The sequence below is a fragment of the Cibotium barometz genome, chromosome 18 (assembly GCF_041138505.1).
Source record: "Cibotium barometz isolate CiBa-2024 chromosome 18, ASM4113850v1, whole genome shotgun sequence".
In the NCBI taxonomy this organism is placed as follows: Eukaryota; Viridiplantae; Streptophyta; class Polypodiopsida; order Cyatheales; family Cibotiaceae; genus Cibotium; species Cibotium barometz.
In genome coordinates this window covers 21639944-21658785 of record NC_141063.1, presented here as the reverse complement: position 1 = coordinate 21658785, position 18842 = coordinate 21639944, and the positions used below count along the sequence as shown (strand labels likewise).

General features: G+C 41.7%; 1 protein-coding gene across 4 annotated transcripts; it reads right to left on the bottom strand.

Annotated features, from left to right (window-relative positions):
- Positions 1-728: 728 nt before the first annotated feature.
- LOC147629071 (uncharacterized) lies at positions 729-9545 on the bottom strand. 4 transcript variants are annotated; one of them, XR_015267881.1, is made up of 17 exons: positions 9157-9534; positions 8362-8639; positions 8176-8254; positions 7936-8063; positions 7534-7575; positions 7084-7366; positions 6510-6981; positions 6336-6396; positions 6158-6238; positions 5711-6014; positions 5489-5588; positions 5262-5352; positions 4617-4850; positions 4279-4530; positions 1828-4153; positions 1378-1648; positions 729-1276 (listed from the first exon to the last, which is right to left on the bottom strand). XR_015267881.1 is itself a non-coding variant. In XM_086812314.1 (16 exons), the coding sequence occupies exons 1-16, from the start codon at positions 9248-9250 to the stop codon at positions 1554-1556; spliced, it is 4944 nt and encodes a 1647-aa protein (XP_086668440.1). In that variant the 5' UTR covers positions 9251-9545; the 3' UTR covers positions 729-1553. The 4 variants fall into 4 exon arrangements, 2 of the variants coding, with proteins under 2 accessions (XP_086668440.1, XP_086668441.1); XR_015267880.1 differs by having other exon boundaries at positions 5489-5612; positions 9157-9533; XM_086812314.1 differs by having other exon boundaries at positions 729-1648; positions 5489-5612; positions 9157-9545.
- Positions 9546-18842: the final 9297 nt, after the last annotated feature.

The following is an 18842-nucleotide window of genomic DNA, read 5'->3' as shown; positions in this document are numbered from 1 at the left end:
CACATACAACACTCATAAGCTTTCAGGAGCGTTGGCTTTTTGAATAAGGGCTTGTCCTTTACAAATCACTCCAATTTCCTACTTTTCATGCCGCTATTACCTTGTCCTTTACTTTTCACTCCAATTTCCCCCTTTTTTAAGTTGTCCAATCTAACATTGAAATATTGGTTCACTTCAATTCCTTAGATCATTGGAGCATGGTTATTCTCCAATCTAATTGTCTAGTCCTCCCACTCTAATGTTTAGTGCTATGGCATCCCTACATTCTTGTTGGTGGATAAAATGGTGCTGCATCCATCAATTTTGTGTGAGATTGAGCCAACTTGGTTGGGACTCTTCTTTTGAGAGAGAGAGAGAGAGAGAGAGAGAGAGAGAGAGGAAATACAAGGCACAAAAAGAAATAGTGATCAAAGCAAAGAAAATAAATGAGTGGTAGGCAGATAGAGAACGCAAAAAAAATAAATGTGGACCTTAATATACTAGTTATAGAAAGGTACTAGATCGATTGGAAATGCTAACAGTAAACATGGCAAGCATCAGCAGGTAAAATAGCATGGTTAATCAATACATGAGAGATCCTAGAAGTCAATTACTCTTTAAAAGCTTTCTACAGCAGTGCTGAATGCTAGCAGCTATCATGAAGCACTGCACCGCTGTAGAAATCTTTTGAAGAGCCACATGCGAGCTACATCAATCAAAGTACATGCAGGATACAGTGTCGCCAAAACTTTAATTCAAGGGCAGTGGAAAACCCTGGCTGCTAAATAGTTTCAAAAATCAAAGAGTGCTAAAGAGTGCTAGTCCTGTGTTCACAAGACTCATCTCTTTACTATGTATCCTCAGAATAATACCACAAAGTGGAATGGAAAAGACAAACCTATACAAGTGAAAAAATCTACTAAGTGATGGACTGCAAACTCCACACCAAAGTAATTACACTTCTTGCAGGGGTTTCAAAGTCAGGAGTTTATAAAGGCACTGATAGATAATAATTGTACAGATTTCATAGGTAGAACCTGAGAAAGGCCATCTGCAAGTTGGAAAGAGCTGCAACAAGTCGGCCTACTTTGCGACGAGCACCTCTTCTCATTGTGCAACCTGCTCTCAAACACCAAGTAGGTCCAACTAGCATTGCACCAGAATGTATAAAAATGACCTGAACTAATGTCTTCAACCCTGCCTTGCCAGCTTCCCAAGCAGGCAACAGAATAAATGAGGGAATGTGTTGGAAACGCTCACATTGACTTGTTCCTCATGATTGAATAAGCTCATGATTCTGCATCCCACAAAGGTCGTCAAACTCTTCTGTATTCTTGGCTTTGAGCCCATCAACACCTTGTCATACCAAGACTTGAGAAAAGATTGGAGCACACCTACCACTCAGAGTCAGGTTCGCACAAACTGGGCCTGACACAAGACTCATTAGTGGGATGGCAAGAATTTTCCGAGGCTTGCTTCATGGCCATTAAAACATCGGATGTAGTCAAAACACGACACTTCTTCTGGGCATCTCAATCATCGAATTGTGTTACAACTTGCAGTGTGGGTATCGGTCACGAGGATGCAGAATTCGAGGCAATGGCTGCCTGGGAAGGTGAAGAAGAGGGAAGATGTCGAACACTGTTCGTTTCTTCCCGATTTACGCCATCTGTGACAAATCAAAAATGATGCGAGCAGTTGTGTAAGATGATCTTACATGGATCGACCTTCAAATAGAAATCTCGGTAAGACCACTGCATCCATGCAACACTCCATGCAAAAAAGATACATTACATGCACACTGCATAAACATGAAAGTGCATCCAAACCAAATGAAGAGCTGCTTACCGGGTGAAGCCTTAACAGGAGCTAGCTGCAAATAATGTGAGGAGCCACTACGAGGGCTGCTAACTTGCCCTGATACTGCAGGATGTGCTGTTGTGATCATTTCAGGCATCCCACCACTAGGCAATGGATTTCCAGAACTATATACAGCTTTCAATGGGTTGGCTCTTTGCCCAGATCCTTTAAACTGGTCTGCTCCTTCAGAACTTGCACTGCTGCAAATATTCCCTGAAATGGCTGTTCCCAAGGTCAAATTTGGAGAACTGAGAGATAAGCCATTGATTGCTGCTGAAATAGGTAAAGATGAAGCAGGTTGAAGTTGTTGCTGAAGATGTGAGAGTTGCGGATCATGACGCAAGTGCTGCTGTGCCTGACCATGTTGACTTGAAGAATTTTGATGGTTTTGCTGATAATGATGTGGTACAGGTAATTGCATATGCTGAGGCACAGCTTGCTGCTGCTGCAATGGAGACTGCTGCAAACACTGCTGTTGATGCTGCTGAAGAAAAAGCTGTGGTCTTTGTGGTGACTGCTGCTGGAATGACTGCTTGTACTGTGGTTGTAGTTGATGGTATACCTGATTCTTGGTTCCCACCCTTTGCTGCTGAGCTGGACTGGACGAATGTTGGTGTGGAAACTGTGGCACATGTTGTGCGGCCTGACTTTTCTGCTGTGTTGGAGCTTTGACTGACATATTTTGCCCAGGGCTCACAACAGAGGATATGGCTGGACCACTGACAGCAGGTGGCTTCTTAGCCGGAGTTCCTGACTTTGTCAGGGAAGCAGTCCCTTTCCCATTTGATGGACTTTTGTTAACAGCAACTTTTGGAACAGATGATGAATGTGAAGCGGACATAGAAAGAGTTCCAGAAGACAGTACAGGTGCCGAAACTGAAGACAGCATTTGTGGAGGTGTGGAAGGAACCACTGGCTGATTACTGCGGGCCTGCTGCCCTTGACTTTTAGCCATTGCTGAACTTGGCACTTGTTGTTGAGCTGGTCCTGGGGGCATCCGCTGACTAACTTTAACCATGCCTGCATGACTTTGTTTTGAACCTTGGCTGGATGAGGCCATTTGTCCAGAAAATGGAAGCACCGTTCCTGAGAACTTGGCAAGGTTTCCAGGTGGAACTCTCTCTGCATAGGCAGAGACTGTGTGCGCAGTGGTCGTTGGAGCTACATTTGTTCCTGAGACAGCTTTCGTGCGACCCACAGCTTGTTTTGGTGCTGGATTCTGCAAGAGGGGGACTTGTCCAGCACCTACAGAGGGTGCTGATCTAGAGTTTCGAGCTCCTGGGGGAGTTGCTGAATTTAAGGTACGTCCCACATTACTGATCAGTCGGGCAGCTGATGCACCACTACCACTGGTAGGAGACCCCTGTAAGGAGGGTGACGAAGCTTCCATATCTACTCTTGAAAGGTGAGGGGGAGCTCCCACTTGCTTCATGGACGCTTTCTTGTCTTCACTGTAATCTCGTCCTTTGGCTGTATAGGCATCCTCACTAACAGAGGCAGCTTTAGGGATAGTCCTTTGGTATTGCTGATTATGGCCCCCATAACCCTGCTGTTGCTGTACATGAACTTTGGTATTTTCACAAGATCCTGGTAGCACTCCATGACCTTGTGTAGCCATCATAGAAGCTACAGATACAAGTCCTAGAGGACCAGGACCAACTGAGCCCCTATTAGCACCTGACATTGCAATGGCAGAATATCCCTGCGATAATGGTTGGTCAAGAACTTTCATCTGAAGCCCAGGGCCAGAACCAGTGTTTTGTGAAATAAACTGATGCTGCTGCATTGAAGACGACAAAGATGCAGGATCTTGACCTTGAAATTGAACCTGCTGCTGGGATTTGTCAGTCTGCTTCCCTCCTGAAGTGGCCACCAGAGACAAATCCTGGTCATGAGACGGCAAAGCAGGTATACTGGTTGCCAGCATTAATGACGAAGGACTTATGTTAAGATTTGGCAGGTTAGAAGGGCCCTGACCACACATACTTCTCTGCATGGCACATAACCTGCTTTCAGCTGTTGAAAGACCTTCACCACCGATGGCGCTCTCTTTCTCTGAGTGAGCTCCAAAATGATAAGCTGAGGTTCCCATGTGATTGTGGGGCTGCTGTTGAGAGTGGGAAGGTGACTGAGGAGCAAGCTGCAGAGGTGGGCCTACAAGTTGAGATGGGATTGAGTGTGGTAAGGTGCCCATTACCTGCAGTTGCTTAGCCACCGGCACTACGTTAGCAGGTTGTTGCGCTAATGGCTGAAGGTGAGGAAGTGGGGGCATCAAATGTGGTGGAAAAAAAGGACTGTTAAAGAATGGAGCTGCCTGTAAAATTAAAAAGCCCATGCAGTTAGCTCAGAAATATTGGCGCATGTCAACACCGTTTTGCAATCATATGTCAAAATATCTGATACAAAGTACAAGCCAATTCTTTTCAAGAAGATGTTTACCTGGCTAGGTGGTCCATTGAATGGGAATGAAAAGGAGGCAAAGCCATTCTGCTGCATCATAGCCTGTAAATACTGGGCAGCCATAACGCTCCCAGAAGCTGTGCCAGTGCCAGTCTCCATGGCAACCCCACCGCCAGTGGGATGACTGGGTGCAGAGATGGTGCCTGTTGCAACACTACCAAGTGCACCACTATTACCTGTCATTCCTGGCCCACTAGATTGAGATATAGTGTACCCATATGAAGGTCCAAACTGTAAAATATGAAGAAGTTAGAGGCCAGACAATATCGCATCATTAAACAACACTGCAGACTTTCATTTACCAAAGAGCAGCACACCTGCTGTGTTGGAGCCTTCCGTGTGGCATCAACATAAGCTCCACCTAGTTTTTCATTATCAAGCATATTTACAGGTGGAATATTGAGATTATAAGGAGTGGCTCCACAGAGGGCTGCTGACAACAGAGAATGCCTAGACACGTGTTGATCACGATATATGAAATGGGCCACATAGACATGTGTAGCACAGCGCTTCATCCTCGGAACTGGTGGTAGAATAGCAGTATGTGGAAGCTACAAGAACAAAAAAAGGTTGGTTCAGCACTCGCCCTTTATCATGGAAGGTTAGGGACACAAAGACTGCAATGCCATGCAATCCTAGAAAAATAGGGGGCTTTCTATTGTAAACTCAAAAAATGAGATATTAAGTAACGTGAAGATTGCACTAGATTGTCTAAGCTTGTCCTTGAACCTATTCCTCAGGCATTGCCACCCTCTACAGGAGATTAATGGTTAGTTTGAAAATGAGTAACAACTGCAATGCATGACAAGCATTTAATGTGCCTATTGTTAGAAGCAGTCCCAACTTCACAAGCAGACTGTAAAAAAGGGGGTATCATACCAAGACCAGAAGCTAAGTCCAACCTGTCATATTTTGTGCACCAAGACAATGCACACTAGAAAATATGGATGGTATGATCTCACCTGCATGGCTGGATGCGCTGTTTTTACATCTAAGTTTGGACTTGGAAGTGAAGCACCGGCAGCCCAGGGGGTTGCTCCTGACCCGTAATACCTACAATTATTAGCAAGCAAAACTGAGAAGGCACAGGGCTTTGAAAGGCCTTAATTTCCTAAGATAAAAGGATACCTTCATAAGACTAAAGTAACCTACACAAGATCACAAATGAAAAGAAGGTTTGAGAGCATACCCCAATTGAGGTATCCAGCCAGCGAGCGCTACGGCAGGGGCACTTGAGCTGGCAGCATTTGATGGTGTTGACGGAACAAAAGAAGAGGATACAGCATTGTCTGCACCACACATGGGCAATCCCCCTTTTCAAGACATTAAATTGTACCATTCAGTGTTTCGAAACTTATATAAGCTATCAATTTCAGAAGGAATTATACAATTGTCATGACAATAAGCTTGCCTGTGTCACTCTTCTCAGACTTGGAAAAAATTTTGGCAGACTCCTTTTCTTTTTCCCCTTCCCCTTCCCCTTCCTTAGGTCCTCTTCCAATCTGAGAAGCTATTTGCTCTTTTTGCCGGTGGTCATGCATATGCCCTTCAGACTCCTGTTTCAGTGCTTGCCCTCCATCAGCCATTTCTTTCGGCTTCAACAACCCTTTGTCTGCATCCAAACCCTTAACAGCATTCTCCATAATCAAGCTGTGTTTAGAGGGCTCGTCCTTATTGCTATGAAGAGCCTCCATATTGTAACCTGTCAATTTAATCTGCATTATATGCACACAGGAGCAGAAGAAATTATTTCTGCTACAGAATATAAGCAAGAACGGTCACACATGTGTAACATTAAGGCATGTGTCAAATATTAAGGGATATGTTATGTGTAACCAGCTATAAATTTTCAACTCACAGAAGTATCATTGCCCAAAGACTGTGTTTCAGTTGGTACAGATGCATCTTCCTCTGATGAGAAGAGTTTCATGGGAGAGACCTAGCAATAACAACATACCAGCTTTGTCATCACCCCTCGAGCGTAACATATTGAGGAACATACCATTCATAACTTACAAAAAGAATGTCAAGCTTACCATTACATCAATCTTCAACTTTGAGATGCCTCCATCAATATCATGAAGGGCGTTGAGAGACCTGAACCCACAAACAGCTGTGATTCAGAAAAACCTAATGCAAACCCAAAGCTTGGTATAAGACCTTGAGTACCTTTCACTAGCAATATTGATAGAGTTTATGGCCCTAAGTACCTGCTTGGAAGCTCTCCCTTTGTAAGACCATCATTTTCTACTGAAATATCTTTAGTGTCCACATGTTCCACATTTAAAGAGCTTTTGACTATATCAGAACGGCCAGATTGTTGCTCTCCTGTGTCTGCATTACTTTGTGTCTCCTGTTTTGGTACTTTGGCTTCACCTTGCTCTACGCCCTGGTGCTCTAGACCACCAGTTTTCATTTCTGCACTGTTAAGTAGCTGAGGTGGTACAGAGTGAGGATCCTCTGTGGCAGCCTTGCCTTTCACAGACTCGCAGAGAGCACTGGCAGCTACAAAATGTGCTTTCTCCAGTACAGGGTCTGGCTCGGTCTCTCCCACGCAGGAATGGATTAACCCAGATGGGCTAGCAGAAGAAGACACCACACCAGAAGCAACCATTCGCACAGGTGTAGGAACTCTTCCCTCTTCTTGCTTAGCAACAACTCGAGGTCGCTTCCTTTTAGGAGCTGCAGGCAACAACAGGCCATCAATACCATTTGAATAACTTCATTGCACCGATTTGAACTTGTTTGAGATCTATTTCATGTTACTGCTTTAAATATGCATACCCTCTGCAACAGGACCAGTAGCATCTTTCACGTGAGGGGAAACATAGCCATTGGTGGTACTGCCGGAATTGAGGAGACATATAGGACTAGGCCCTGAAATGCTGGGTATAGCCATAGATGATGGGGGAGCAGGAGGAGGAGAGGCAGTTCTAGCTTCTATCTCCAGCTTAGCCTCAAACTTGGACTCCAACACACCTGCTTGTGAAGGCGTGCTTCTGGCAAGTACAAAAAGGGCCTCCGCCACTTCAACTTCCTGATCTGATATTATTGAAGGCTCAGACACCTGCAAATAGGCACCCCAACTGATTAACACCTGAAAATTGTCAAGATCATGATTTCTGACTTCTCATTCTCATCTATGTATTGCAAAGCTTTCCTGTAAAGAACCCCTTTGTTCTGCCTATATAGTAACATCACCCACAATAAGTGACCTTCAGCTAGACTCCTTACCTTCGAAAGTTTCATGGCATGGAACTTTGTCCCCACTGGCTTCTGCAAGTAACAAAAATAATATCAGATTACCAAGACAGAAGCACAAAACACACCCAGAGCTTGGCATCAAAACCCACCAAGGCTGATGACACAATAAGAAGCGCCCGTGAGCAGGGCTCGATCATGGCCACCTATTAGCCAAGGATGGGACCGTCCAACTCCCCCCATCTCATGGGCCTACCACTTCAACACACTAAGCTTAAAGTTACAAAACTCCTAGTGCATAGGTTTTAGCAAGTCACATAAGATGAAATTTGCCCACTTTGATGCTAATGGTTGCGATGCCCCATAAACTAGAATTTATCCAGGCATTGACAAGTAAACATGTTATAAATATGAAACTGGCCACTTTGGCCTTACCAGTCTTCTTCCCAGTTTCTGAAGGAAGTTAGGAGAGGAGCTCCCATTCAGAGGCGTTTGTGTTGTCACTGGGGGCTGCAGTCGGGGGGTATCTGCAACAAGAGACTCCTGCTGTCTTCTCAAGATTGCTGCCACAACAAATCTCACAAATGTCAATCTTGCAGCCTGTAAACTTAGTTGAAAATCAACACCCAAATTGTTCCTCAGCTAACTGCCAATAAGAGTGCATGCATCAGTTACATGAGAATCTTGAACTCGATGAGATTGATGATCGTGCCTTCCGTGGCACGGCCGGAATATCCATGACAAACTCATCTTCCTGCTCCAAGAAATCAAACAGAAAAACATCAGGTCAAGCATTGATACATTCTAAACAGATCTGTTAGAAAATTCTTGCAACGATGTCCAACATTCTGCACAGTATACCTTCACATGAACCCTAGACTTTCCCAGCTTTCGAAGAAATGGAGGTGGCTCATCGTCATCCTCAGAAGCTGGAATTTCTGTCTCTTCGGTAGATTCTTCTGCATCTTCTGCCGTGACTCCAGTCCGGCCAGAAGCCTGAGATTCCTGTGGCAGCCCCTGGCGTTTCCTCTTGTTTCGAGGATTGGAAGAAGCAGAAACGTGAAAAGTAGTAAGTCTCTCTTTCTTTGGTCTCTCCCATGCCCTCGATTCTATGGCGCCCTCCATTCTGTCGTCATCGTCTGCCAAAAAACAAAACTGAATAAGCGGAAAACGCCACTGGGAAAAACGATAAGCCCTCGCCAGAAACGGAACGCGGAAAATCTCGTCACAGGAAGCCATTCTCAGAATCCACTGGCTCTTCGCAGGAAGGCATGCCCAGACTGCACTGGACTTTCCATTTCGAGAAATGCTGAGGAGAAGGGCTAGTTTCAATTGAAATGATGAAGTCGAACAGATTGGGCTTCAATTGAAACGAGGGATAGCGCTACCAGAATTGCTTTGAATCGTGCAAAGCTTCCAGCAGCGGAACTTGATCTCGATGATCTGTCCAAGACGGAGGGAAACACACACACACATACAGACGAACGAGAGAGAGAGAGAGAGAGAGAGAGAGAGAGAGAGAGAGAGAGAAGGGGAGCGCAGACCACAGGCCTGGCCATATCTCAAGAGTCTTCGAGGTAGAGCCATGTCTTTTCTGGATCCGCAGGAAGAAGAGGGAAGGGAAGAAGCGGAGAAGGGGGGAGAGGGCAACCCTACCTGATGTATCCCTGGCGCGTGGACGACGGGTTGCAGATTGAACCCCGCTTCCTGCTGCTGCTCCTGCTCGCCTACCTTCCCTATTGCGCTCCATCACCGGCAGAAGCCAAAACCCTAACCCTACCCTGCTGTGAAAACGCCCACACAGAGAGGGCTAACTACAAGCACAATTGTAAGCTCTATGGGGAAAGGAACGCTGGTGCAAGGTCTGCGGAGCCTCATGGAGAGAGCACAGAGAGAAGAGGGGGGAGCGAAGAAAATCTGTGTCCCCCTATGTGGCTGGCTATGGCGGAGGAAGCATAGCAACGGATTAGTCTGATGAAAGCTGGCCGAGATATTGTGGTTGGGGCAAGAAGAAGCTATCTGGCTATGGCGGAAAGGGAAATCACAGAGAAGAATGAAGATGAAGATTGAACATAGCTTTGGCCCGAACCTCTTGCCTCGGGGTGTGGGATATCCTGAGCAGCCTACGGCAACGATCTTCCCATCGCGCTATATCCAGATCCAGACCGTCCATCTTTTGCACTACCAGCGACTACCACGTCACCCATATTTTAGACTAGGTATTAACTGTTATACATGCCTTGTCATCGGCCACGTCGGTATTCACCGCCGTAGATTCCTCCCAGCGTCAGGCTTCACATTTTTCTAGGCCCTAACGAAACCAGCCACCTCAGAAACATTCAGTTCGACGTGCCACGTCGGAATCGCCTAATTTACTCTATGCCATGCTGGCGGTTGCTCTCGTTACGTTGGCCCTTTGCCCACGTCACTTCATTGGCCCCGAGTTTCCACGTCAGCGCAGTCCCCCGACAGTCTGGTCCCAGTCAACCCTGGATGGCCTCATTCTAACCCGTTCGATTTAATCGACGGCATAAAATCCCCAACCATAGAACGCATCTGCACCGTCGCTTGGCCGAGCCCTATACTGAACGGTTAAGATGGACTAGCGACCACAAAGCCGTCCGATCAAGGGCATCTGACGGCTGGTGTGCTGCTCATGTGGCGAGGGGTCCAACGCGGCAGGCGGGCAGCCCAGGCTCGGACTCGGACGATACCCGAGCCTTTGCGTTATCCGCTGCTGCCCGGTTTTATCTGCCCGGCCAAAGCGCCGCCGCGAGGCTCGGCAGGCCACACGCCGGGCAGCAGCAGCCCTGCTGTAACGGCCGCAGGGCCACGTGGCGCTGGAGGCAAGCACGTGTCTATTGTTGACACTTTCCAGGTTAGATAATTTTCACAGAATAATTTCTCCAAAATGCTTCTTAAATAATTTCTCGTTTCACTTTACTCTTTAAAGCAGCACCATTTTAGAAAGGCACAAGATTCTGGCGGCCCGCCCACACAGGGCGGCCAATCACTTGCTGCATGGCCCTTCCACGTACGCCCGGACTAGAGGCTCCAAACAAACGTGAAAAATTGTTTACCACTCCTTAATTTAAACTCAATCCGCCATACCCTTTGAGATACCTTTCTATACACATTTTATTATCATAGTCCTTGTAGAAATCACATCACTTGCTTACTTTTGGCTCCCACGCTCATGTGCTACTCAATACACACCAGAGCTCTCGTTCCCTCTACCCTCGTTTCTACACCTGCCCCCCCCCTTTTTTTAAGTGTCAATTGGAAAGCCGGATGGACATCGAAACTTTTTAAGGAGGGGCAAGACACCTTGTCCATGAGGAATGGACGATGCAGATCAACTCCTTTTTTCAGGGTGTCCAGCACCCTAACACACGACCTCTAGTTTAGTGTTTTAAGGTGACTGCCTTTGAATATGCAATTTCAATTCAATCAAAATAACCTCGAGAAGATCTCAGATTGCCCCTTTGCCCTGGATTCACTACTTGTCAAACATTGGTTCAAATTTGATTATGGTATGCCCCCTTCCTTCAACTTGCCTTCTAATTCTAGTGTTTTGAAGTGACTACCTTTGAATGTGCATAATATAATCAACCTTTTTGATCCAATTACAACAAAACCTTTGTTAATATAGTGGCCTTTGGTTGTGGTGTTTTTTTAAACAAGGTTATACATATATATATATATATATATACATATATATATATATATATATATATATATATATATTGCATCATGTATGATTGCATGTTCAAACCCAACTCCTTAGCTTAGGAGGTGAAACGCTTCACCACACAGCTACACACCCTTTTGGCTTTTGATTTTGATGTCTTAAATTCTATGCAATCTTCCTTTTTAATGTCATTGCAATGTGTGTGTGTGTGTGTGTGTGTGTGCGCGCGCGCGCGCGCGTGTGCGTGTGCTTGTATGTGTTTATTTATTTATATTTACATTTATATATTTTCTTTCTTTAATCCAACACAATAAGCTTGTCATCCATAGCTTTATTGTTTTGAAATGTCTATTTTTTAGTGTGCATACTCTCCCTATTTTTCTATGCATATATATATATACCATGTGAGGACATTCAATTTCCTTAGAACTATAGACCATGCTACTCTATAAGAAGTTCGATCAATTGCATCATACAACATCTTTCCAAGTGTGTAGATTCCACAAGAGATGTTCTAAAACTTGTTATCCTTTCCTAGTCATGCAATCCTTGATTATCACACAATTGGAAAGCGACGATTTTTAACATCCATGTTGCCAATAAGCATATAAATCGTTGAACGATAAGCATGTGAACATAAGACACGTGTATTGAGGTTTGATTTCAAGAAAAGGGAATGTCTTTACTTGATCATATTTAGATTTTTAAGTATTCAATATATTAACCTAGGTAATTGTACACGCATGTTTTCAATAAAGTGCAACATGTATGTACAAGAAGAAGAGCAAATTTCTATCACATTATTTTATGGTTTAATAGTCATAATTAAACCTAGAGTGAAGTCCTCTTCTCTCTTACCAACCACCCCAAGAAAAAAGGTCATATGTTATGATCATGCTTGGGTCTTAAAATGGCTGGGAGACACACACAGAAAAACATTCTTACCTTCAATTGTGTTGAGTATCATTTATTGGTGAAAGAAGATGCCACAATATTACAATGTGAATTTTGCTTCCACAATCCTATTTCTTCATTTTTCATGATTACTTTGTAGTATCAAGGCATGACAATTGAAAAAATTAACTACATTTGGTGTAGTGTGTAATAGACACATGGATTGAGCTAGAATCCTTTCTAGATTATGTATACTTATTGAAAACATTCCAAAATCCTCAATTTAGGAGCTCACATATGTATAAAAATACGTTACAATTGTGCTAAAAATGTTATAAAAACTTATTGCCATAAATGTAATCACCATAACTCATGGTGAAGTATTGCATGGTCACTCACAAGGGTTTGCAATAATAAATTGGGGGCTACAATCTTTTGATAATATCAACTTGTGGATTTTTACTCATGATATGGGGTGCTATGTTATAAATTCAAAATTTGATGTTATACACTTTGTGCTTATACTACTCAAAAGTTGATATGCTCTTTTTTGTTAGTCTCACCATTTTATTGCTAGTAAACACATGTAACTATTTTTATTTTGTAAAGCTAAAAGTAAATTTGACTAAAGGGCCAATGACCTATCTTGTTATATGAGTGAACTTTTTTTAAAAAAATTAGAGTTAGAGATGAGAGTATATGAATATCTCTAAACAACTAAAAAAATTTAAAGAAAATAAATTTATGATAAAAATAGCATCTTTATGATAGAGATTCCCAAAAGTAGATCGGCTTTTGCATACAGCCAAATTTAGTGAAACGGCTCACGTAAGTTGTAAACCATGCCGGTTTCCATAATTTTAAGTATAGTTTGTTATAATGTTAATCAAAGGTGCATGGATTTATGTGAGATCCCTGTCCCCACCGCACAACGAATTCAGGGGTGCTAGCAGTGAAAGTAGCACTTCTTGCGCGGGGCAGGGTCCCACACTCGGGGCCTCGCCCACGGATATCCGGACAAGAGACTAATCCATCGGTTCTCCCAAATCCGAATCCAAAAAAAACTTCCCTTGCCCGGAAAGCACGGGTGATTCCTCCAAGATAACTTTTCTCTAACGTAGTCAAAAACCTGAACTAACTGAACTGATCTGACCGAACCCGTAAGTCCCATAGTCAGATCAGGGAAAAGATTGTACTTGGATCATAGAGACCAATGCTTTTTTTCCTCATGGAGAGACACAGCCGTTGATTCTTTTCCACATAACAATTTTTATCCAGGATTTACCTTATCTATCGTACTATACAGAAATTGAGTCTCGTTTTACAGATCCATCAGTCCAGCCTAACCCCATCCAGTCCCATGGGTTAGCCAACCGCCCAACCACCTGTAGTGATGGTATCCAATTAAGAATTTGGTTAGGTTGTCCCGGGTACCAGGGAAAAGAGTTCCTAGGCCCCCTAGCCGGATATTCATGCAAACTTAAAACTAGTCACACCACTTACACACCCAATATGAAATTGCCTTTTTCTCAGATTCAACAGTCTTTAAAACAATCATTTAATGAAACCATAGTATCACTGATCATAATCCTCTAATTATCCACTTGAATCCTTATTTCCAAACATTCCTTCATCGGTGTACCTATGGCATCATTGGCAACCAGAACGCTCACCACCTGTTCACTCAGGGGTCTTTTCGTTCCTAGCTCATAGTAACTGGCAATATGGAATCTCCGTTTTGAAGATCAGCAAGATCAACCAACGGATCCATATAAAAGAGCCATGGACTCATCCGTTGAGGACCAGCAAGGTCAATCAACCAGATCCATGCCCGAATTCAGAAAACAACTCTTACTCCTTATTCCAATATCTTCCTCAACGTACTTGTGGGTATCTTCAAAGCTCACCATTTAAATCAAACCGAGGCTGCTCAAGACCTCGGCCGACCTTGCTACGCGAGACGTCCTCCGATGACTCTCTGTCTCAGCAGTTGCAACTTAACAGATAGGTCTCCGAAACCTCATTCACAAGACGGTCAAAATGCTTTCCTAACATTCTTGACATAAAAACAGTCATTTAAAAACAGATTTCACATACAAATACAATTCCAACAATATTTCCATCTTTTCTCATTACTCCACATCCTTTCACATTAGTCCCCATCTTTTCTTATCTTCCCACAATTTTATTTTCTTTATCGATCCCTATCACATCACATCATTCCCACATCAATTCACATCCAATCGCATTATCCACGCATCAGTCCACATCAATTCACATCCAATCGCATTATCCACGCATCAGTCCACATCATCCATACATCCATCCACATCAACCACATCAATCCACATCAATCCATCCACATCAACCACATCAACCAAATCAATCCACATCATCCATACATCCATCTACATCAATCCACATTATCCACTCATCAATCCACATCATCCATACATCCATCTACATCAATCCACATTATCCACATCATCCATACATCCATCTACATCATCCACATTATCCACACATCGATCCACATCATTCATACATCCATCTACACCAATCCACATTATCCCCACACATCGATCCACATCATCCATACATCCATCTACATTAATCCACATTATCCACACATCGATCCACATCATCCATACATCCATCTACATCAATCCACATTATCCACACATCAATCCACATCATCCATACATTCATCTACATCAATCCACATTATCAACACATCAATCCACATTCATTTCATAAGTATTCCCATTCTCATCTAATCACATCTTTTTCTATCTCATCACTTACTTCCTCATTTATCCTCATCAGGTCTCATCCACTTGCATCTACCCATACATCTCATCACTTCACCCCTTATCGTTCACTCACATCCCGATTCACATCACATCACATCCATTCACATCCCTTATCATTCATTCACATCCCGATTCACATGTTTACATCCTGATTCACATGCTATCACATTCATTCACATCCCTTATCATTCATTCACATCCCGATTCACATACTAACACATTCATTCACATCCCTTATCATTTATATCTATCCAATTTACATCACATCTCATCGCCTCAATTCTCGTTCATATCTATCACATTTACATCCACTATATTCTCCCACATACATCCACATCCATACTTATCACATACACATCCACAAATATCATTTTACATACATCCACATCCATACTTATCACATATACATCCACATCTATCCTTTCACATACATCCATACTTATCACATCCATTCTCTATTCATTCCCATCTATCTAATTCGCATCCCATCTCATCACACCTATTTACCTCTCATTCTCATCACTTCTATTCCCATCACATCCATTCTCTATTCATTCCCATCTATCTGATTCGCATCCCATCTCATCACACCTATTTCCCTCTCATTCTCATCACTTCTATTCCCATCACATCCATTCTCTATTCATTCTCATCTATCTAATTCATATCACATATCATCACATCTATCTACCCCTCATTCTCATTACTTCTATTCTCATCACATCCATTCTCTATTCATTCTCATCTATCTGATTCATTCTCATCTATCTGATTCATATCACATATCATCACATCTATTTACCTCTCATTCTCATTACTTCTACTCTCATCACATCCATTTATAGAATGTAAGAGAATTCTTATTTTTGATATAAAGATTCTTTACACGTCTATTTATGAACTTCAGTGGGAAATAACACTTTTATAAAAATCCGTTTATGCATCTAATTATGCATAAATTCAATTTTAAGGAGAACAACACTTTCGAAATAAAAATAAATCTTTTATGCATCTTTCTATGCATAAATTCAATTTTAATGAGAATAACTCTTTTGAAATAAAAAAATAAATTTCTTTATGCATCTTTCTATGCATGAAATCAAAATTGATGAGAACAACTCTTTTGAAGTAAAAATGAATTTCTTTATGCATCTTCCTATGCATAAAATCAAAATTGATGAGAACAACTCTTTTGAACTAAAAATGAATTTCTTTATGCATCTTCCTATGCAAAAAATCAAAATTGATGAGAACAACTCTTTTGAAGTAAAAACAAATTTCTTTATGCATCTTCCTATGCCAAAAATCAAAATTGATGAAAATAACTCTTTTGAAGTAAAAACAAATTTCTTTATGCATCTTCCGATGCATAAAATCAAAATTGATGAAAATAACTCTTTTGAAGTAAAAACAAATTTCTTTATGCATCTTCCTATGCATAAAACCAAAATTGATAAAAATAACTCTTTTGAAATAGAAACAAATTTCTTTATGCATCTTCCTATGCATAAAATCAAAATTGATGAAAATAGCTCTTTTGAAATAAGAATAATTTCTTTATGCATCTTTCTATGCATAAAATCAAAATTGATGAAAATAGCTCTTTTGAAGTAAAAATAAATTTCTTTATCCATCTTTCTATGCATAAAATCAAAATTGATGAAAATAACTCTTTTGAAATAAAAATAAATTTCTTTATGCATCTTCCTATACATAAAATCAAAATTACACTTTTAGAATACACAATTGGTGGGGATTACTCTTTTTGGATAATAAAAGATAAAACTTATTTCACCAAATTTTAGAAAATTTTGCCATAACCTCCTTTGTATGGCTGACCATTTTTTAATTTTTCCTAACTTAAAATAACTAAAAAATAATCCCCAAATGGTTTTAAGCACTCTAAACTAATCAAATTTCACTTTTAAAAGCTCAGAAACAATATGAAAAGTTTAATTCCAACAATTAGATTACTTAACTAGGATAAAGAAGGGGGGGAAGCCTTTCGAACAAGGCATAGCATCTGTTTATCATTTTAAGATAACAAAAAATTAGAAAACCATTAAAAGAATAAAGAAAAAGTAAGATTTCTAACTTACATGAAATTCTGGGAGCTTTCCTTTGGCTTGATGAAATTCTGGGAGCTTTCCTTTGGCTTGATGGCTTGATGGCTTGAGGGATCTACTCTTGTTTGCAACAGGAGTGGCCACCAATTCTTTAGAAGAGGGAATGGTCAAAACTTAATGAATTATTAAGAAATTCATAGTTCTTGACTCTGGGGTAGAGTAGAGTAACAGTGCATAAAACACTATTAACCATTTACAAAGGGGGAGGCTTCATTTATAGGAAAAAGTGAGCCTCTAACCAAGCAAAGTGATTCTAGAATTTTCAAGATCAGTTTGTTCAAATTTTGACCATTTTTAGGTCAGTTTAGCTCACCTTTTGGATCTAGTTGAAGCAGGAGAGAGGAGAGATGAAAATATCTCATTATTTGTGAGTTTAAAACTCAACCACACATGTGAAATAGACGCCTCCTTCATGAGGGGAAATTCCCCACACTGAGGTGTCAAAAATGCATCATTTCTCTAAATATCTCTTCTTTTTTAACTAATATCCTTGTCCTTAGTCAACTCTTCATCTTATGTGAGTATTTACTCATTTTTGGGGGGATTTTCTTTATTTCTTCTATTTATCTCCTTCCTACATTTGGATTAATCTAATTGGCCCCTCGGAACCTTAATCTAAAATTTTTCGAAAATCTGGACCCTCAGGATAAGGCATTTTGAACAGATTATTCTAATGCACCTTCTGAAAATCTTTTTGAACTTCTGTTTCGGGGGAATTTATTTTAATAAGAAGATATATTTTTCCATCCAAAAATATCTAAAAATTGAATAATCTCTCTCTAGAATATTTTCTCTCTCTAGGCCAAAACAGGGTAAAACATGATCTTTCTTTTATTTCAGAGACGGAATAATTATAAGATCAGAAGGAGAGGTTCTTACACCTGCACACCTCAAAAGCCGGAGGGAGGAATCTTACATCCTACCCCACTTAAAAAACGCGAGATGTCCTCATCTTGGAATATTAGAGGACAATTCATTTCCTTAAGATCCAACTGATTCTGGGGTTCCCTATAGTCTGGAGAACCCAACAGAATCCTGGGATAAAGATCCCTTATATAAAACTCATCATTAGATAACAATTCACTCAGATCATAACATTCAAACCCTTATCACAATAATGGTCCATTAGACCGAAATTTCTATTTGAACAGTTCTTCATGGAATTTTTCAATTTTATAGATTTTTAATTTGACACCCCTTAACTTGATCCACTAGGTCAAGTGTTAACAGCAGCATTATCATCCTGGGGGTCTTAGCAGCGGAAGTAGCACTTCTTGCGCGGGGCAGGGTCCCACACTCGGAGCCTCGCCCCCACGGATATCCGGACAAGAGACTAATCCATCGGTTCTTCCAAATCCGAATCCGAAAAAACTTCCCTTGCCCGGAAAGCACAGGCGATTCTTCTAGGATAACTTTTCTCTAACGTAGTCAAAAACCTGAACTAACTGAACTGATCTGACCGAACCTGTAAGTCCCATAGTCAGATCAGGGAAAAGATTGTACTTGGATCATAGAGACCAACGCTTTTTTCCTCATTGAGAGGCACAGTCATTGATTCTTTTCCATAGAACAATTTTTATCCAAGATTTACCTCATCTATCGTACTATACAGAAATTGAGTCTCGTTTTACGGATCCATCAGTCCAGCCTAACCCCATCGAGTCCCATGGGTTAGCCAACCGCCCAACCACTATAGTGATGGTATCCAATTAAGAATTTGGTTAGGTTGTCCCGAGTACTAGGGAAAAGGGTTCCCAGGCCCCCTAGCCAGATATTCATGCAGACTTAAAACTAGTCACACCACTTACACACCCAATA